Raw genomic sequence first — 21184 nt, forward strand, 5'->3', positions numbered from 1 at the left:
CCACAGTCCCGGACTTCCACCGCACGTGACAGCGTCCCCACTGTGTGTTGTAGCTCGCCCTCGCGTGGGACCACAGTCGGTGAGCTCGCAGTGCGTGCATGTGTGCGCGTGTGTTTGCGGGTGTGCGTGTCTATACGCGCGCGTGTGTATGTGTGTACGTTTTATACTCCACGGGTGCGCACAATTATGTTGATTTCGATTAGGTTTTTCACATAAATGTCTTCGTCGCTTCGGGTTAGTTGTGAGCCAGAAAATATACTACAAATAGAACGAAGGGTAAACGTGTGCGTATCATACAATTCATCATTTGGTTAAAACACTTTGATTTGAACAGCAGTTTATGAAGATCCTCAGATCTGATCCGCCTTATTTTGCCTTTGGCAAGCGCTGCATGTCATGAGCCAACTTCCAAATTTAGCTTTTTTAATTAAATCATGACGCAAATGATTGCCGTATTGTTACTGTGTAATAGAAATATGTTATTGTTGTAAGTATAATTTCGCTTCTTTAGCCTCATCTTTGTATTCCACAATGATGCCACGGCTGAATAAATGAAACCACATTTATTTAAATAGTTAACAATGAAAATGATTGTGAAATAAACGCAAATTGAAACGAGGGGAATCTGCATTCATTCAAGTCTGCATTCATTTTAATATCCTGACTTACGTTTTTATCAAGAAAGTTGTTTAATTGGATGCTGAAAAAACGAACAACATGTGACAGCAAATCGGTTCCGTCCGGATTTTCCCACTTGCTAAATTATATTCTAACGGTTAAACCGTTTCCGCGGTCTTTAGAGTCCGGCTATCCGCCAAAAGAAAGCCCCAAAAGGAGCCGGGTCCGCCGCTCGCGAAAACCACCATTAGTTCGACCCGCGTGACGCGGGGGGAGACGCCACAGCCAATGAGCGCGCGGTGCGGCCGTCAGGTGGGAGGCAGAGAACGTTAGACGCTCCGAGGAGGAGGAACACACTACGCCGCTCTGCGCTGCCGCCTCCCCACAGCACCGGAGGCAGGGCAGAAGAAGGATGAGCTGACTGCACGGACATTAAATCACCTCAAGTCCCTTTGTTTGATCCGAACTTTCCTCGTGTTTGCTTTTTTTTCCCCCCATTGAGTCCGGCTCGTGCCGCACGCCTTCCCGCCCCGCGTCTCGTAGTTTCGGACACGGAGCGTTGCGTTTGAGGACCGTTCGGCGGGGATGTAGCGGAGGGCGAGCCCACCTAACGCCGCTTTTATTCGTTACGCGGGAGTGTGCTGGTTTTAGTTGAGGACGTTTTCTTTTGAGCTGCTGCTGGTTTTATTGGAACTAGAACACTTCATTGCAGAATCTACCCAGCGTTTTTTCGTATCGAAGGTGGGTTGCTGCATGATGACCGACGCAAGGAGGTGGTAACTGAACCCTTTCTCATTTCCCACCACATACCCCTTTGCACATCCCCCAATGATGACTATGAGCTCTATATCGGACACTTTGGTCCCGCACGATCCCTCGAAGTCGGCGTTCTTAGAGTTCGGCGGCCACGGGTACCCCGGACACCAGCAGCCCTCCCCCGGCCTGTCGCACAACCATTACCCGGTCCACGGTCTCCACGCGGTGGGCCACTCGCAGCACGAAGGACACTTCTCCCCCGGCGCATCCTCCTACGGTCGCCCGCTGGGATACCCATCCTATCACGGCCCCGTGAGCGCGCACCACCCAGGTGCCTACCTGCCCTACCAGCACGGAGGTCACGGCGGCGCGCTCGGACACAGCAGACTGGACGATTCCGGTAGGTTCGACCCACGTTTTAATGGAAAACGTTTTTTTTTTACACCTACAGTGTGCTCTTGCCACCAGAGCTGTCGTCCCCCAAAATATTTACTCATTTAAAAATATGTATTTAACGTGTAATATTCCATCGGACATCAGTCGTGCTGACGGTATATAACGTCACGGTCTCCTGACTAATTATCCAGTCAAACTTGAGATTAAATGAAGGTGTAATGTTTTCAGTTGATTTAACGGCGTTAGCTCTTTTACTAGTCGAAGGTTTGGAGACATTTTCTCATTCAATTAAATAAGAAAGGGTCCCCAAATATGCGACTGTTAAGGTATGTGTGTGTATGTCTCAGTGTACTGATGTCAACGCCACAATACGCACCAACTTAATTGAAGAGAAATCCCATGAGAATGGTGAGGAGGATTATTCTTCACAGATGTTTAATATATCATGGTGGAAATTGTTTTATTGTGTATGGAAGGAGGAAGAACCACAATAGAGCACAATAATTGGATCCACACACAGCTCGGCCACAGCGCCGTGCCTCGCGTACTTTGGGGTCTGAAGGGACATGAGTTCAAGGCCCGCGGAGGCTGTGCGACTCTCCACAAGCTGCAGCCGACCCCCGGCCTGTGGTGTCCCGCAACGGCCCGAATAACATCCGCCCTGCTGCGGCCTGCGCTCGCTCCCTCCACGCACACGCGCACAGAAGATTGCCAGAAAATATTTTTAGAAATTGATAAAATCGAATTTATCGAACCGGTAATTGTATTTATTTCAAAATTAAATACACCAATTACATTTGAGACGAAAAAGATCATTTTAATAATTAATTTAAAATTACTTTTCAACCCTTTCCGGATTCACGGACAACTCAGTGAATTATAGACCGTGGAATGGAACTTTTATATGTGATGGTTATCTCTTAAGAAATGATACAAATATAATTAAGTTTATCCTTAATTGCTTTCATCGGGACTTTGATGCAATTGAAATATTACTTTGTTGTTAACATCCTTAGGCTAATTCTTTAATAGTACTAATTACATTAATAACAATAATTGTTTCTACACAGGTCCCTGTTAACAAATATTTGACTGTTGGATATCTTTATTTTTTTTTCTTTAAAAGCTGAATACTTTTCTTTCCTTTTCTATTTTGTGTATCCGGCCTCCATTATTCAGCACACACTCATGGTCCAGACTTATTGTTTTGTTGATTTAAAATTGTTTAAAGTTTCCTTGCAACCAAAATACAAGACAAAATGCCACCATTAAAAATAAGTACAAATCATTTGTGATAACGGTCGAAATATTATAGAACACCATTTATACATTTGAACCCAGTAGAAACAATAAATAACCTACACTAAAATCATCCATTTGTTTAATTTCCATCGTGTCCATTGGACTTTTTAAAACAATTTCTTTTAAAACAATTTTTATGATCAATAGTGAGTGCAAACTCCACCTCTGCGGGACTGGTGCCCTCTCCAAATAAAGTCTTGTTACTAGAAATAGCAAAAAGAAATACATATTGTGTAAATCCAAGATTTACGACCTCTCATTTATCCTTTTCATTAAAGAGGCCTATCGCGTATTGTCCTTTGTGCCCCCCCCTTCCCCTTTTTTTTTGGATCGCGGCCCGGCCTACGGAGCCTGAGCGTCTTGTGGGGCCCTCGGCTCGTCCACAGCTGTTCTCTCCTGCCACTTCAGGCGATGAGCTCATGTCATAACAGGGCCGTTTAGCTTTCCCTGGAACAAAAAAAACTCATAACAAGTCTCGGCTGTGTGACGAGAGGCTTCATCTTTCTACGCGAGTCCATCGGGTCGCTGCACTCACATTGTATTTCATGACAATGCATGGCAGCTCGGGTCATTTTCTTCTAATCCACTAACACATGTTCTCGCGGGATTGTTTGCTTGCTGCAGGATTTTACACTTGTTTTATTCCATTATTTGGTTGAATATTTAGGTATATGTGAATGGGGTTTAGGTTAAGTGCAAACTGCTTCACTGCGTGAGAAAACAATGTTTAAAAAAATAACTTATAGTGTGAAATCAATGTGTTGCTGTTTAGGATAAAAGGAATGCATTTGAGTTTCTCACATTTCAAGTATTTTCACAGGATAGAAAGCAATCATTAAAACGAATGCACAAGAAGAGGAATAAAATGCACAAAAAGCTAAAAGAATGTCGGTGGAAAGTTTTGAAAGCGCCTCTGTAGGATCTTCCGGTCGGCATTTCCATATCTCAAACAGTTACTGATGCATCTAAGGGGGGGGTTGTATGGCGCTGTACGAATCCCCGGGCTGATTTCTATCTCTCCTCTCCAGAGCACGAGAAGCCAACCACGGTGATAGAAAACGGGGAGGTGCGGCTCAACGGGAAGGGGAAGAAGATCAGGAAGCCTCGCACCATCTACTCCAGCCTGCAGCTCCAGGCCCTCAACCAGCGCTTCCAGCAGACCCAGTACCTCGCGCTGCCCGAGAGGGCCGACCTGGCAGCCAAACTGGGCCTGACGCAGACCCAGGTACACGTTCGCTGTGAGACTCGTTTTAGAGCTTTTCTTTTCGAAATAAAAATAAAAAAATCGCCTAACTAATGCAATCACAAAAGGACAGCAATTAAGAAAAAATGTCATACGTTAAAAAATAAAAACACACACGTTCCAATTCTCGAAAACAAATGAAACCCTAATGTTGGCCATTTTGTTCGTGTCAACGTACCCAACGCACTGGGTGCTGTTGTGTTTACGAGTGATGTATTTTAAGCCTCTTGTATGAACATCTGAAATTCATAGGGAGTCATTAAACATTTTCCTATAAATAAATGTCTAATTCCAGTGATCCAGTTGATTAAAGCCATGGGAACAATGGGACATATGTTGGCATGGCAATGGTCTTTTTCAAATTTTGCTTCACCACAAACATTTTTGTTCTTCTTTTCCATCAGTCAATCACGAGTCTCATTAAAAGTGATTTAATCTGAGTGGAGACAAACGAGTGCTGTAGGGAGACGGCTCTTCTAACAGGGAATAATCACGTTACATACGATAGTTCTTTGAAAATAGGCTATACATTTCTTTAATTTGTGCCATTATTAACTATGATTATGTGGTCATAATCTTTCTCTGTCTTCCCATTTGTTTCAGTCATAATGTAATCGTAATGTGTAATTTAAAGGGACCTTAAATACACCCAACAACATGAATACCAAAAGGAAGAGACAGCAGCTAACGAGAGCTGTTAAGTTAGCTACCGTTAGCTAGTTAACCTGCACCATGTGTTGTAAATGTCAAAGGAGAACAGGTGTGATAGTGAAACTTTTTGAAATATGACACACGTGGATGAACCGAGGAGCAAGTGAAAGCCTTTGATGTCATCGGGTAACCTGGACTGATCCGGTACCACCACAGCTTTGTTTACACTCGGGTTCAGGGACGAGCCCTTCGTGTTCTCCTTTTGTAGTGGTGGAACGGTTTGGAATGTGGCCGGCTGCCAGTCGCACTCGCACGCACGCCGGCCCGGGGAAGCCTACCGTTGGTCTGTCTGCTTTGAGGTGTGTTTTGCATCAGGGAGCGTGAGCTTTGAATGGATGTGTTGAAGCCTTGACTGAATGAGCTCGACTGATTGCGATTTAAGGGTCTGCCTGTAGTTGCAGGAATGCAGACACATTCTTGTGGGCTTGTGACAAAGAATATGGTGGCTTTTCTGTGATTTTTTTTCTTTCTGTGAGTCCTTCGTTCCCCTGGCCCTCCACCTTTTTAGTTGCAGAGACTAGGTATTGTCAAGATACGTTTAGTTATAAAAGGTGTTTCCCACAGTTTGCCTTCTAATTATTGCCAGCCGCGACGGTGCTGTTGTTTTCCTGGAAACACCTACTGCAGCAGGAACTACCACAAAGTGGTTCAGACTACTTATCCAGGTGTTTATAAGTCGGATGGACAGATTCTACGTCACAACCAGTCCGCATGCACTCACAAAGATGAAGGCAGTGTTTGAAGATGGAAGCTGTCAGTGTAATGGTAATTTCCAAATGTGTCATGTAACATTGGGCCTAGGAAGCTTTTCCCCATAGACGTCTATTGGCCAGTGTGTGTCATGTGATGCGGCAATTTCGACTCTTTACTGCACTGTTCACCTTCAAATCACCAATGAAAGGTGTGGCAGTGATCCTGGAGATAGACCGAGACACAGAACTGCTTGTCAGCTGTAGTAGTTACATATTGTCTCTCACACACACAGCCATGCAGTTCCTCAGGCATATGTTGTGTGCATTTTAATACACATATACAAAATAGAAAGTTACACACACACACACACTCTAGCCGATAGTGATCACGCGCCACATCTCGACCCTGCCTCGGTGCCATTAGGCCGGCCGCCAACCGCTTTCCGTCTGACTCTCTAATGCTCCCAGACGCTGCTGAGAAATGGCACGTAGCACGGCTCCAACTGTTTTTCTTGAAACTATCTCCATCCATCTCTCTTTCGCACACACAAACACAGCTGAAACTGCCCTCCATATGGACTCCTTCTATTCCTAGGAATCACAGAATTCATGCACACACACACACACACACACACACACACACACACCTGGCATGCCTCTCATGCCACTCTGCTCCGTTAATGCCGGAATATGACACCAACAGTTAGGGCAGAAGGCCTGTCGCTGAGGCTGCATTAGCATTGGCGGGCTGCTCTCGGGCTCGTAGCGCTCACTTGAGGGTTTCATTAGCGCCCCGCAGCCACTGGAGCATGACACTGTGCCCGTGGAGGGTTGTAGATGGGGCGGGCTAACAGTTTGGTTTCAGGCCACGGCTGCAACAACTACGAAGACAGTAGATTCATTTTTGTGTGTAATTATAGCAATTGGTATAGCAAAAGAATGATATGGTGTGATCGGCATCGCTTCTTTGTGGAGCGGTGCTTTCATTTGACGGTTTTGCCACCGTCCCTGCTAAATGACAACTGGACTGGGACAGTAGAGATCAAATTAAATCTCATATTTGCTCGATTATTGCTTGGAGGGCCTATTTATTCCACATATTTCATCTATTAGAGCAGTCTGAAATTATACTTGTTACTTATTACAATACAATTTCCATTTTTTCCACTCAAATTCAAATTTCTCTTCTTTGTCTCCTTTATGCATCCTTTGTCACCAGCCGCAACGCGTTTGTTTTCTTCTTTCTTTTTCCCGGGAAAGGGGAACAAAACCCGTTTGACACCAAAGTATTAATTGCTGTGTGTAATTATTGATGATTTATGCGCCCTCTTAAACTGACAAGTGGCCCGAGAGGCGTAGTTGCGTACTTTAACGCTGAATTTGCAAGACTGCAGGAAACTTGAGAACCATCCAATTGTATCAACAACGCAGCTGAGCGGTGCGTGTCCGCTGGGAGTGTGCTCATCTGTGTGTGTGCACACGTGTCTGTAGGTGTGTGTCTGCTCGCATCGAGGCAAAAAGTAGAGCAGAGAAGAGTTTTAAATAACTGTATTTGTTTCTTTAGAACCTCAGTCCCTTGACTCTAGTGTCATCTGCAGCAGGTGTGGTTGTCGTGGTGAGGGACAGTCATGTGTAATCATAAAATATTTTTGCCGTATCGGTTGTCAGTATTTATAACACTTGACACACTGATTTGTTGCCTTTTGTTGGAATCACGCTGTAGTTTGTAGTCTGTAGTTGGTTTCGTTGCGTATTCCACGGAAGCGGGACACACCCATTCATTAAAATGCCGTCCTATGGGTAGGGCTGTGAGAACTGGGCCGATGTGGTACGGAATGAGAGACATTGGAGGGAGGGGATTGTTCGTTTTGTCGGAGAGAGGTACGGTAAGGTCACAATAACGTGACACATATTGAGAGCGAGGTGCTTAGCAGTTCAATCCGTGCATCGCCAGGTCACACAGTTCAATCCACCAAGAGATATTTGTTTTTTTAATAACTACATCTAACAAAGATTGTTAGAAAATATGAATTATCGCATTACATTTTTGTGGTACTTTTTTGATATATTTTTTTTGATTTTTAGAATTCGATCAATGCTTCATTTTATATATATGAAGATACGTGGCCTGTGGGTTAGGGGTATGTGACTTCTTAAAGTAGTGATTTTAAAACTGGGACTGTGATTAACGCAAGGGCCCATACAATCTTCTCATTGTATAAAAAAAGTAATCTACAGCGGTTTTTACTTCAAATTACATTTGAAAAAAAATATTTAGACTGGTCACACGTGTTCCATGATACACTTTGTATCGCCAGAGTAAACACACAGACTATATTCATGTATTTTTTTTCTGTTTCAGACATGAATTTGAATGAATTTATTTCTTATCTTTATTTACCTTTACCTTATTCCTGCACTAGGTTGTCTGTTGTCCATTGTCGTACTGCCTGCCGCCATGCACCAACCGCCAAGTCAAATTCCATGTCTGACATTATGGCAATAAAAATTGATTCCTGATTCCTGATAATATTTTTTTCATAATATTCTTTCCTTCTCATGTAACACATTTTCTGACTATTAACTCATCCCCCCTCCTTGTCCTTCAGGTGAAAATATGGTTCCAAAACAAACGGTCCAAATACAAGAAAATCATGAAGAATGGGCCCTGTGGACTTGAAGGAGACCACCTGGCCCCCCCACCCGCGTCCTCCTCCTCCCCGTGCTCTCTGTGGGACATCAACATGGCCGCCAAAGGGGCGCCGGTGCATTCAGGAGGATACATGAACAACTTTGCTCCCTGGTACACGGGACACCAGCAGGACTCCATGCCAAGGACTCAGATGATGTGAGAGTGCGGAAGGACGCAGCGCTTTTGGGACAAACGGTGGATTTATTGCCACCGAGGGACACAGACTTTGTCGCGGTGGAGCCCAGCGCCTCTGGAGGGTCAAAATAACACCGCTGGCAGAGATCGGCGATCAGATACTGGAACAATCTCCTTGAAGCAAACTCATTGTGCATGACATTTTAAACTCAAGCTCGAGTCCCGCACGTCGCGTGCTAAACTCACGTCACACGGCCTACCCAACTCCTGTAATGTATGTTAGTTAAGTTATGTAACAACCCCCAAAATCTCAGGACTTTCAACCACGAGGCCGATCCTCATGCCATGTACAAATGGACATTAATTTGCACCGAGTATCGACCTTAACCTCCATACAGAACTTAACAACGTAACAAACGTTTTATTATTTTGAACTCAACCCTTTTAGAAACTTCTCTACATGTTGTCTTGTTACAAATAAATAAGCAATAACATGAATCACCTTCCACCATGAGCGGTACGTCAGCCTTTTGTCCAGGCCTATTGGACTACATATGTGGCCTAAGATGTATCCAGCGAGTTAAAAAAGAGAAGGTGTAGCAGTAGCAGCAAACCCTGAGTGCACTGACCAGACCAAGGGCTTGTTTAATATTAAACATATTAATAATAATTTGTAAAAGGGTCAATGTGTGTGATTTCTTCTTTCAAAAAGTGAACATAAGACTCCTTTTATGACAACCAGTCAAGTCCTTTCTATGTGGCCTGCCAAAGGCATTTGTGATTAGGCTAGCGCCAACTCAAAGCTAACGCCAACTCAAAGCTAGCGCCAATTCAAAGCTAACGCCAACTCAAAGCTAACGCCAACTCAAAGCTAACGCTAACTCAAAGCTAACGCCATCCCTGCATATCTGATTGTGGACATTTCAAGGGGTCTCAGCGGCCTCAGGCGGGTATGAGTGTGTGAAACAAAGTGTTCTTTGCAGTTGGTCTTTATGGATCTCATTCAGATGACCATTAGGCTTGCTAAACATAAAGAAACAGATCAGATTAAAAAAGAAAAGTTCTTTTAGACTATTGTGTATACTTGTGTGTGACGGGGTGTAACACACTAAAAAGTCTGAGGCGCATAGAGACCTTCAAACAGCAATTGTGGGACGTTGATTACACTCCAATAAGGTGCGAACAAGCAGACATTTATGTTATTGTACTTATAATCCCCTTTTTAGCACTATGTGGGACATAGGCATTGAATACACACGGTTACTTCGTCCTATGTCAAATTTTATTAATTTTCTCTATTGTAATAAAAACTTTAAAATAGATTAAATCCAACTGAACATTGCAGAAATGTATTTGAAAGCTGAGTATGACTAATGTGATTTCACACCATCTAGTTCATGGTGAGTTACTGCCTGGCCACTGAAAAAGGGTATTTCTTGGGGCTTCACTTTGTACATACTAAGGCTAAATGTAATGATCAGGATCGGTTGACCCTTTTTTAGCATCCTCTTAAAGTACTGAATTAATATTGTTCCAATAATCCATTGGTAATGAGTCAGGACATGCTATGTTATTTGAAATAAATCAAGCCCAGTGTTCATTGCCACACCTATTTCATTTGGTTTATTTAACTTACATCCAACATTTGTTTTTGCACCTTTGGACTGATAACAATGAAATTGAGGCTTCAGTGATGTATCCCTAAAGCAACATGTTCCTTCCCAGTGTACAGGTTCCTGTGTGCCCCAGTGGCCTGGAGCCACTTTTCTAAAGTCATAAATCAGAAGAAGCGGGTCACGTCTTTTGCCCCGCCAACATCTGGAAAAGCACAAAGAGTCGTCAAACGCCGTCAATGATTTTTTAAAATGACCACGTCAATTATAGGCAATTTAGGACACAGCTTGTTAAATAAAGCTTTCACTCTGATGGTGTAATTATCTGTAATTGTCAGTCGAGGGAATGTCCTTCTGCCTCGGGCCTTGAGGGAAAAAGGCTAAGAAGTAGTAGACGACATCGACCTGAATTACTGAATAGAATGAAGATTTCACCAAGAAACGGCATTCGTACATAGTTGTATTTTGCTACTCATGGCTTAGTCGTTTTTTGCCTGGGGTTCCATGTTTATACTTCAGAACACTTCAATCTTTTGGAGATTATGTACACACGCGGAACGTCATATCGCACAGTAGTGCCATGCTCTACATCAGGGGTGTCAAACTCATTTCATGTTCGGGAGAGAGGACAAGTGGCTCTGAAGACCATCCGGCTTGTCAAAATAAGGAATGTTGCAGGTGGTCTTTATGCCTGTTTATAATACTATAGAGGCTAAGCATAATGTCCAGTCTACTTTGGCCTCCCGGAGATTCAGAGAAAACAATTTAAGCTTCAAGGGAACATTCTTTTCATTCAAGAAGTAAATCGATATACAATTCCTGGGATCCACGTCATCAGTTAATACCCCCCACCTCCTTTCCATCCGGCTCAGTCAACAAGATGTCTACATTCCATCTCACTCAGAAGGAGATTTTTGACATTTGCTGAGAGATGGCATTGCCTCTAATAGCAGTGATTCTCAACTAGTGGGTCGCGACTTACTAGTGGGTCGCGGACCCGTTTTCAGTGGGTCACGGGCCTTTGCATGGGAAAATAAAAATTAGAAAAAAAAAAAAAAATCATCCTGTGATTTTATTTTGAAGGGGCTTTTTTAATGCAGCGCAGTGTCGTTTTTTTTGTCGGCTCGTCCATGTTTTCAGCAGCGTGTGCCAGGTTGGGTCAAACCATTCTGATATGGGGGACACATTGGGTTTTTAGGATAATTAAACATCCTGAGTATAAAATTCAGCGTATGAACTTGATTTTGAATAAAATTGAGATGTTGAGAATGTTCCTCGATTTGGGTCGCGGCTTGTGATGGTGGGTCCCGGAGCCAGACCAATTGAGAACCACTGCTCTATAGTGACCAGTGCAGCTGCATCTTTAGGGAATTGTTTGTATTTTAAATATGAATCAATTCTAATGCTGTTCTCATTTCAGTTTTAAACAATATAAAAGTGTCGATAACTAACCAAACCGCTGAGTATCAACAAGAATAGTAGGTATTAAGAATTTGGAGGTCCCTCGTCGAAATAAAGCCAAATTAAAGGTTCCCTTTAAGTGGTTCTCAACTGGTCTGGCTCCGGGACCCACTACTGGGTCGCGACCCACCAGTTGAGAATCACTGCCTTAAATCAACTCAATGTTTATTCTATAAGATAACCTAAGACAAAAATTGGCACAGTCACAGTGTGAATAACAAATATTATATAATATTTGATCAAATAGAGACCTAAAATCCACTAACCAAAAGACAGTTTGCTTAAAAAAGTCAATTTCCTATAGGCCTGCCATTTACCCGGAAAATCTCTTGCCTATATACGGTTATAGAAGCCCTCCCTCTTTTCAAATCCCTCCCGTCTATAGCTATGTCTCGCGGTTGACGTTTGCTGGGTCCTCCAACGACAGCATAGGCTGAACCGAGCGGTCTCTGAAATGGGACGTTCTGGCCTACTGGTGGTTGCATCATCAGCTTTTTCTCCGCATCTCCCGTTGCCTAGCAACCTGCTGCGCTTGACAGTAGAAGTCTTAAAACCTAAATGCAGATAAAGAAGGTAATCTTCTTATTTCATTTTAATTTCTTATTAGACACAAGTAGCAGCAGACATCTCTCGGTGGATGACCGCACACCAGCTGAAGATTAACCTTGACAAGACCCAAGGTAGCCAGCGGAAACAGCCGTATTGTTGCTAGCTCGGCTGTATTCCGGCTCGATCCGGCCAGATGTGAGCCAGCTTTGGCCCATTTCATTCATGACCTATGGCCCTATTTTTGCTTAGACATGGCCACCGGGTATATCGCCAACCAGGGCCTACTCTGGGCCTACTCTGGTACGGCACAGCAGCTGGATTTATCGGCAACCAGCACACATCATTGGGTTCTGGCCTAATGATGGCTGCCAGACCTGTGCTGAATCTGTCATTATAACAATGGGCCTAAACTGGTTGAGAAATGGCAGCCGGGTTCATCAGCAACCAGCACTAAAACACGCCCGTTGATGGCTGCAGAATCTGGTTTCAATCTGGCTTCATAGAAACTGCCCTATTCAGGCTAAGACATAGCAGCTGGATTTATTGGCAGCCAGCACTGAAACCGGTTCTGACCCATTGACGGCTGCTGAACTTGTGCCGAATCTGGCATTATAGAATTGGGTCTACTCTGGTCGAGACATGGCAGCTAGATTTATTGGCAAACAGCACTGAAACAGGTTCTGGCCCATTAATGGCTGCCAAACCTGGGCCAGATCTGGCATTGTTGCATCTACCAGGGGAAAACTTTAGAACACTTATGCAAGCTTTCAACTTAACTTAGAAGAGTATTTAGCCTGCTAGCCCCAGTGCTTCCAAGCAGACCTGTTTACCCTGCCGGGATCTTTCCATCTGGTTTGCAGACCTGTAAGAGTTGTCAGGCTAACAGGCTGGATGCTCTCCAAACTACCAGCCTGCTAGTCTGAGGACCCTGCGGGCCATCTCAATCTTGCGGGCCGTATGCACTCCGGCGGCGGGCCGGATTGCGTATATGGACATATGCGCCCGCGTGTTGTAGCAGAATCTCCGTGTATGGAAAAAATATTTTTTATTCCACACTTTTTCAAGGGGCGGGGGATCATTTCAGCGCTGTTATAATGGTTGGGGAAACACTGGCTACCTCTATGTCAACATCTTCCCTGCGCTGCACACAGTCTCAAGAGTACCACACTGTTGCCCTTTCAGACAGTGGTTGGCATAAGGAGTGAGAATGGTATGTAATACTATTGATATATTTACCTTTCTTGTTTTGTAAAGGCTGAGATCTCACAACTCTTTCTTGTCTCTGTTTCTACAAGGCTGCGACATCTGGATTTTGGCCGGAATCAAAGGTTGCTATCCAGTATGAGTTTAATTTATGTTAATTTAATGTAATTTTACTCTTTTAACAGTAGGCTTACTACAAATTCACTGAAACATTTTGGTCTGTCTTATTTAAATAATGTAAAATATTATTTTAACATATATTCTAACATGAGATCAAGTAATAGATTATGTTATTTGGCATTTGTTTGTTCGTGGTTGCAAAATAATGTTTGTTTATAACTTGCACAAAATAAAAACGATATGTACTTTTCTTTGGCTTATGGTTTTGACTTGATATCTTTTCTGGACATACATTCATCACCAAACAATTTGATATTGACTGTAAGTAAAGTAAGTAAATAAAATTTATTTGTACAGCGTTTTTGACAGACAAGGTCACAAAGTGCTCCCTCACTGCCAAAATTACAGAAACAACACCTTCCTGTAGATACATGCTGCACAACATCAGAAGAGTACGCCCCATTCTCACTCAGAAGGCGGTGCAGGTTCTGGTACAGGCTCCGTTCATCTCACACCATGACTATTGTCACTCCCTCCTAACAAGTGTATCTGCCAGCACCGTCTGACCTCTGCAGCTTAGCCAGAATGTAGCAGCTCAACTGTTTTTTAACCTATGTTAATTACTCTAATTTACTCTGCTACCTTCACTCGTCACTCGGTGCCAACCGGTGCCAAACAGCATCCATTTAAAAATATTGTTGTTGGCCTAACAACACAATGGTGATCAGGTAAAGTGGAATGGTAATGGAGTAAAATGGCATGGTGATCAGGTAAAGTGGCATGGTGTTTGGGTAAAGTGGCATGGTGTTTGGGTAGAGTGGCATGGTGTTCGGGTAAAGTGGCATGGTGTTTGGGTAAAGTGGCATGGTGTTCGGGTAAAGTGGCATGGTGTTTGGGTAAAGTGGCATGGTGTTTGGGTAAAGTGGCATGGTGTTTGGATAACGTGGCATGGTGTTTGGGTAAAGTGGCATGGTGATTGGGTAAAGTGGCATGGTGTTTGGGTAAAGTGGCATGGTGTTTGGGTAAAGTGGCATGGTGATTGGGTAAAGTGGCATGGTGTTTGGGTAAAGTGGCATGGTGTTTGGGTAAAGTGGCATGGTGATTGGGTAAAGTGGCATGGTGATTGGGTAAAGTGGCATGGTGTTTGGGTAAAGTGGCATGGTGTTTGGGTAAAGTGGCATGGTGTTTGGGTAAAGTGGCATGGTGTTTGGGTAAAGTGGCATGGTGATTGGGTAAAGTGGCATGGTGATTGGGTAAAGTGGCATGGTGTTTGGGTAAAGTGGCATGGTGTTTGGGTAAAGTGGCATGGTGTTTGGATAACGTGGCATGGTGTTTGGGTAAAGTGGCATGGTGTTTGGGTAAAGTGGCATGGTGTTTGGGTAAAGTGGCATGGTGTTTGGATAACGTGGCATGGTGTTTGGGTAAAGTGGCATGGTGTTTGGGTAAAGTGGCATGGTGTTTGGGTAATGTGGCATGGTGTTTGGGTAATGTGGCATGGTGTTTGGATAAAGTGGCATGGTGTTTGGGTAAAGTGGCATGGTGTTTGGGTAAAGTGGCATGGTGTTTGGGTAAAGTGGCATGGTGTTTGGATAACGTGGCATGGTGTTTGGGTAAAGTGGCATGGTGTTTGGGTAAAGTGGCATGGTGTTTGGATAACGTGGCATGGTGTTTGGGTAAAGTGGCATGGTGTTTGGGTAAAGTGGCATGGTGTTTGGGTAATGTGGCATGGTGTTTGGATAAAGTGGCATGGTGTTTGGGTAATGTGGCATGGTGTTTGGGTAAAGTGGCATGGTGTTTGGATAACGTGGCATGGTGTTTGGGTAAAGTGGCATGGTGTTTGGGTAAAGTGGCATGGTGTTTGGGTAAAGTGGCATGGTGTTTGGGTAAAGTGGCATGGTGTTTGGGTAATGTGGCATGGTGTTTGGATAAAGTGGCATGGTGTTTGGGTAAAGTGGCATGGTGTTTGGGTAACGTGGCATGGTGTTTGGGTAAAGTGGCATGGTGTTTGGGTAAAGTGGCATGGTGTTTGGGTAAAGTGGCATGGTGTTTGGGTAATGTGGCATGGTGTTTGGATAAAGTGGCATGGTGTTTGGGTAAAGTGGCATGGTGATTGGGTAAAGTGGCATGGTGATTGGGTAAAGTGGCATGGTGATTGGGTAAAGTGGCATGGTGTTTGGGTAAAGTGGCATGGTGATTGGGTAAAGTGGCATGGTGATTGGGTAAAGTGGCATGGTGTTTGGGTAAAGTGGCATGGTGTTTGGGTAAAGTGGCATGGTGTTTGGATAACGTGGCATGGTGTTTGGGTAAAGTGGCATGGTGTTTGGGTAATGTGGCATGGTGTTTGGATAAAGTGGCATGGTGTTTGGGTAAAGTGGCATGGTGTTTGGGTAACGTGGCATGGTGTTTGGGTAAAGTGGCATGGTGTTTGGGTAAAGTGGCATGGTGTTTGGGTAATGTGGCATGGTGTTTGGATAAAGTGGCATGGTGTTTGGGTAAAGTGGCATGGTGTTTGGGTAAAGTGGCATGGTGTTTGGGTAATGTGGCATGGTGTTTGGATAAAGTGGCATGGTGTTTGGGTAAAGTGGCATGGTGTTTGTATAACGTGGCATGGTGTTTGGGTAAAGTGGCATGGTGTTTGGGTAAAGTGGCATGGTGTTTGGGTAAAGTGGCATGGTGTTTGGATAACGTGGCATGGTGTTTGGGTAAAGTGGCATGGTGTTTGGGTAATGTGGCATGGTGTTTGGATAAAGTGGCATGGTGTTTGGATAAAGTGGCATGGTGTTTGGGTAAAGTGGCATGGTGTTTGGGTAAAGTGGCATGGTGTTTGGGTAAAGTGGCATGGTGATTGGGTAAAGTGGCATGGTGATTGGGTAAAGTGGCAAGGTGTTTGGGTAAAGTGGCATGGTGATTGGGTAAAGTGGCATGGTGATTGGGTAAAGTGGCATGGTGATTGGGTAAAGTGGCATTGTGTTTGGGTAAAGTGGCATGGTGTTTGGGTAAAGTGGCATGGTGTTTGGGTAAAGTGGCATGGTGTTTGGGTAAAGTGGCATGGTGTTTGGGTAATGTGGCATGGTGTTTGGGTAATGTGGCATGGTGTTTGGATAAAGTGGCATGGTGTTTGGGTAAAGTGGCATGGTGTTTGGGTAAAGTGGCATGGTGTTTGGGTAATGTGGCATGGTGTTTGGGTAAAGTGGCATGGTGTTTGGATAACGTGGCATGGTGTTTGGGTAAAGTGGCATGGTGTTTGGGTAAAGTGGCATGGTGTTTGGGTAATGTGGCATGGTGTTTGGATAAAGTGGCATGGTGATTGGGTAAAGTGGCATGGTGTTTGGGTAAAGTGGCATGGTGTTTGGGTAAAGTGGCATGGTGTTTGGGTAAAGTGGCATGGTGTTTGGGTAAAGTGGCATGGTGTTTGGATAACGTGGCATGGTGTTTGGGTAAAGTGGCATGGTGTTTGGGTAAAGTGGCATGGTGTTTGGGTAAAGTGGCATGGTGTTTGGATAACGTGGCATGGTGTTTGGGTAAAGTGGCATGGTGTTTGGGTAAAGTGGCATGGTGTTTGGGTAACGTGGCATGGTGTTTGGATAAAGTGGCATGGTGTTTGGGTAATGTGGCATGGTGTTTGGGTAAAGTGGCATGGTGTTTGGATAACGTGGCATGGTGTTTGGGTAAAGTGGCATGGTGTTTGGGTAAAGTGGCATTGTGTTTGGGTAATGTGGCATGGTGTTTGGATAAAGTGGCATGGTGTTTGGGTAAAGTGGCATGGTGTTTGGGTAACGTGGCATGGTGTTTGGGTAAAGTGGCATGGTGTTTGGGTAAAGTGGCATGGTGTTTGGGTAAAGTGGCATGGTGTTTGGGTAATGTGGCATGGTGTTTGGATAAAGTGGCATGGTGTTTGGGTAAAGTGGCATGGTGATTGGGTAAAGTGGCATGGTGATTGGGTAAAGTGGCATGGTGATTGGGTAAAGTGGCATGGTGTTTGGGTAAAGTGGCATGGTGATTGGGTAAAGTGGCATGGTGATTGGGTAAAGTGGCATGGTGTTTGGGTAAAGTGGCATGGTGTTTGGGTAAAGTGGCATGGTGTTTGGATAACGTGGCATGGTGTTTGGGTAAAGTGGCATGGTGTTTGGGTAAAGTGGCATGGTGTTTGGGTAATGTGGCATGGTGTTTGGATGAAGTGGCATGGTGTTTGGGTAAAGTGGCATGGTGTTTGGGTAACGTGGCATGGTGTTTGGGTAAAGTGGCATGGTGTTTGGGTAAAGTGGCATGGTGTTTGGGTAATGTGGCATGGTGTTTGGATAAAGTGGCATGGTGTTTGGGTAAAGTGGCATGGTGTTTGGGTAAAGTGGCATGGTGTTTGGGTAATGTGGCATGGTGTTTGGATAAAGTGGCATGGTGTTTGGGTAAAGTGGCATGGTGTTTGTATAACGTGGCATGGTGTTTGGGTAAAGTGGCATGGTGTTTGGGTAAAGTGGCATGGTGTTTGGGTAAAGTGGCATGGTGTTTGGATAACGTGGCATGGTGTTTGGGTAAAGTGGCATGGTGTTTGGGTAATGTGGCATGGTGTTTGGATAAAGTGGCATGGTGTTTGGATAAAGTGGCATGGTGTTTGGGTAAAGTGGCATGGTGTTTGGGTAAAGTGGCATGGTGATTGGGTAAAGTGGCATGGTGTTTGGGTAAAGTGGCATGGTGATTGGGTAAAGTGGCATGGTGATTGGGTAAAGTGGCATGGTGTTTGGGTAAAGTGGCATGGAGTTTGGGTAAAGTGGCATGGTGTTTGGATAACGTGGCATGGTGTTTGGGTAAAGTGGCATGGTGTTTGGGTAAAGTGGCATGGTGTTTGGGTAAAGTGGCATGGTGTTTGGGTAAAGTGGCATGGTGTTTGGGTAAAGTGGCATGGTGTTTGGATAAAGTGGCATGGTGATTGGGTAAAGTGGCATGGTGTTTGGATAACGTGGCATGGTGTTTGGGTAAAGTGGCATGGTGTTTGGGTAAAGTGGCATGGTGATCAGCTAAAGTGGCACGGTAATCAGGTATAGTGGCATAGTGATCAAATGGCATGGTGATTGGATAAAGTGTCATGGTTAGTGTTGGGATGGCATTTTCTCTTATATTTTCCCCTGCAAGACAAAACCTTTGATCCAGTGTCTTTTAATTTTGATCTGACGTCCATACTATACACAATGCTAAATAACCAGAATAAGCAGAATGAAACAAATACATTTGTTTTTTGTTTATTGTGAGAATTACAGAAAGGTTCCCACGCATGCGCGGTCGCTCCTGACAGATGAGAGGCTGGCCATGTTTTTTTTTATTTAGTTAGTTTTTAGTTTTTCTTTAAACCGTTGGTAGGTGGGCAGTGATGACAGTGATGACAAACACAAGCTGTTAATCTCTCAACAAACTCAGTTTTCTCTGCAAAAAGAATCATAAATGGTTTGAGTGAGCGAGCATGCCTTTGTTTATACATGGCTGATCTCCTAAATGTTCTTCTCATGTTTCAGCTGGCCACTTATGGCTGCATGCGCAACAACCTCTCATCATTGTAGTGGTTCACACTTTTCAAAACAATATTGCCTACGCCATTGGGTTTTCCTAGCTAAATCGCTCTGAACGGATATTATCAGTAGCAGTACATTCGAAATAATAGTCTAGGTGAAACTAACTCCATGTAAACAGGAATGTTTGTGGAAAATATTGACTTTCATTAGACTTCTAAAGAAGCTAAATTAGAATATTGACTTTTTTTGAGCGAGGGCAAAAGTGGAATAGCATGTGGTGCCATGAAAACAAAATGCCAGTGTAGCTGCAATGACAAGCAAAATGTTGTTCATACACACGTTACAAATGCTTCACAGATGCTGGTATAGCCATGCTCTCACATGTTTTAATTGGCAACCAGCCAATTACTTAGGGCGATCACTTAAGGGTCACTACATAACAATATTCCAAATGGTACCGGCAGCCCTCTGAGTAGACATACACGGGCTTGGTGTTGGTAAGAGATTTGGGCATAAAGGTGAGTCACTTTGTGCACCGAGGGCAGGGCATGGGAAACCTTCTTCCTCTTTCTCTTAAATCTAGTCGAGACAATTGACTGTCGTCTTTTTAAAGGGAAACACATGTTAGGGAACCTGAACATTTTGTTGTGATACAAGAGGACCACAGAATATATATATGACCTCCCTTAAGCTTCATTATTTACATACTAAAAAGCTGTTTAGCAAAACAAGTTTGGAGGAATCCATCGTTTTGTTCTACTGTCTCCTGTTTAATTATATTCTCCTATTTTTCTTTTCTTTTCTTGCATGTATAAAAAATCCAGAGAGGCCCATATTTATTTAATCTGCTCCTTGGAGCAGCATCCGGTTGCCTCCGGCTAAATTCACACCATGTAGTTTTATGAAAGACTTTATTTCACAGACTTGAGACACGCGGTATCGTCCCAATGAACCTATGGAAGGCTGGGAGGGAAAGAGACCATGGCAGCGCAACGCTGTCTGCTAAACAGAGGGCCAAAGTGGAAGAAGGCGAAAAAGGAGAAAACAAAAAGGGCCATAAACACACAAACTCTTGCACACACACACACACACATACGCACAGTACATAGAGAAGTGATGGAGGTCAATGTAGTTAGATTGAAACAATGCACAGTTCAAAACAAGAAATATATCAGAAATTAAGGGTCAGACTTCAATCCAGACGTATTCAGATTCCTCCTGGATTGAGGATTTTGACAATTGGTCGGATGCCCCTTCAACCATGGAATCAACTTTTCTGGAGAGGTAGCCTCGGGAAGCAGTTTCATACCCCAAACACTGGATTACAATTTCTGGTTCCTCCTTTTTATAAATCCAACCCACCGCCACGGAAATTCTGCCTGGATAGAACCCCCTCATCAAGTGGTAAAGTATCTTTTTAGATACCTCCACAATATTATTAATCAAACACAGGACTTTCTAAAGTTATTTCCCACCAAACCACGATGTATTTCCTATCTGAGTCACAGGATACGGACATAACGTGCGATTATGTTACAGCCAATCGTTGGAGGTCGTAAAAGGATCTGTACATGCCTGCTAGAAATGCGTTGTATTTCGTGGACAAGCGGGAGATTCAACTCGAGTTCTGGAGGCGAACTGGAGGAGTGGGCAAGAGAGTGTGTCAGACTGGGCGGGGAAAAGGTTGATCTCTGATCCGCAACATCGGACAATAGTTCATTTTGTAATTGTTCAAAATCAACTATTCCGCTATCCTTCATTGGACTTTGCACGGCCACATATTTGAGGTTTAGACCCCCACATCTTCACCACCGCATGTGAAACCGGTTTAGAATAAGATATAACGCAACAGCCTCTATGTCATGGATGGAAGCGCGATAGTAACCAACAGCAATGATAATCGGTTAATAATGTATTTAAATCCTTCCTTTAAATCTACACTTGACCCACTGCTGTGGGTGATGGTGCTCACTGAAGCGAAGAAGAAAAGATGGAGGAGGCATCACAATCTACTGTCACAGCAATGTCACTGTCAGGTTATCGGTCACTGAATTCCGACATCACTTAAAGTTAAAGGCCTTCTTTAAGTAAACTAAATAAAACGCTCCTTTAAGACTTCACAGGGTGGACAATTACTCTTTACCAGAAGAGGAGAAAATCCTTGACTCTTGTTTGCATTACCGAAATATACC

The 21184-nt window shown here is 43.9% G+C and overlaps 1 protein-coding gene across 1 annotated transcript; it reads left to right on the top strand.

Annotated features, from left to right (window-relative positions):
- The first annotated feature begins 993 nt into the window (after window positions 1-993).
- LOC119219840 (homeobox protein Dlx4a-like) lies at window positions 994-9095 on the top strand. Its single transcript, XM_037475272.2, has 3 exons — window positions 994-1774; window positions 4101-4297; window positions 8328-9095. Exons 1-3 carry the CDS (start codon window positions 1447-1449, stop codon window positions 8568-8570), a joined length of 768 nt encoding a protein of 255 aa, XP_037331169.2. The 5' UTR covers window positions 994-1446; the 3' UTR covers window positions 8571-9095.
- Window positions 9096-21184: the final 12089 nt, after the last annotated feature.

This window comes from Pungitius pungitius, chromosome 12 (genome assembly GCF_949316345.1).
Source record: "Pungitius pungitius chromosome 12, fPunPun2.1, whole genome shotgun sequence".
NCBI classification, from domain to species: domain Eukaryota; kingdom Metazoa; phylum Chordata; class Actinopteri; order Perciformes; family Gasterosteidae; genus Pungitius; species Pungitius pungitius.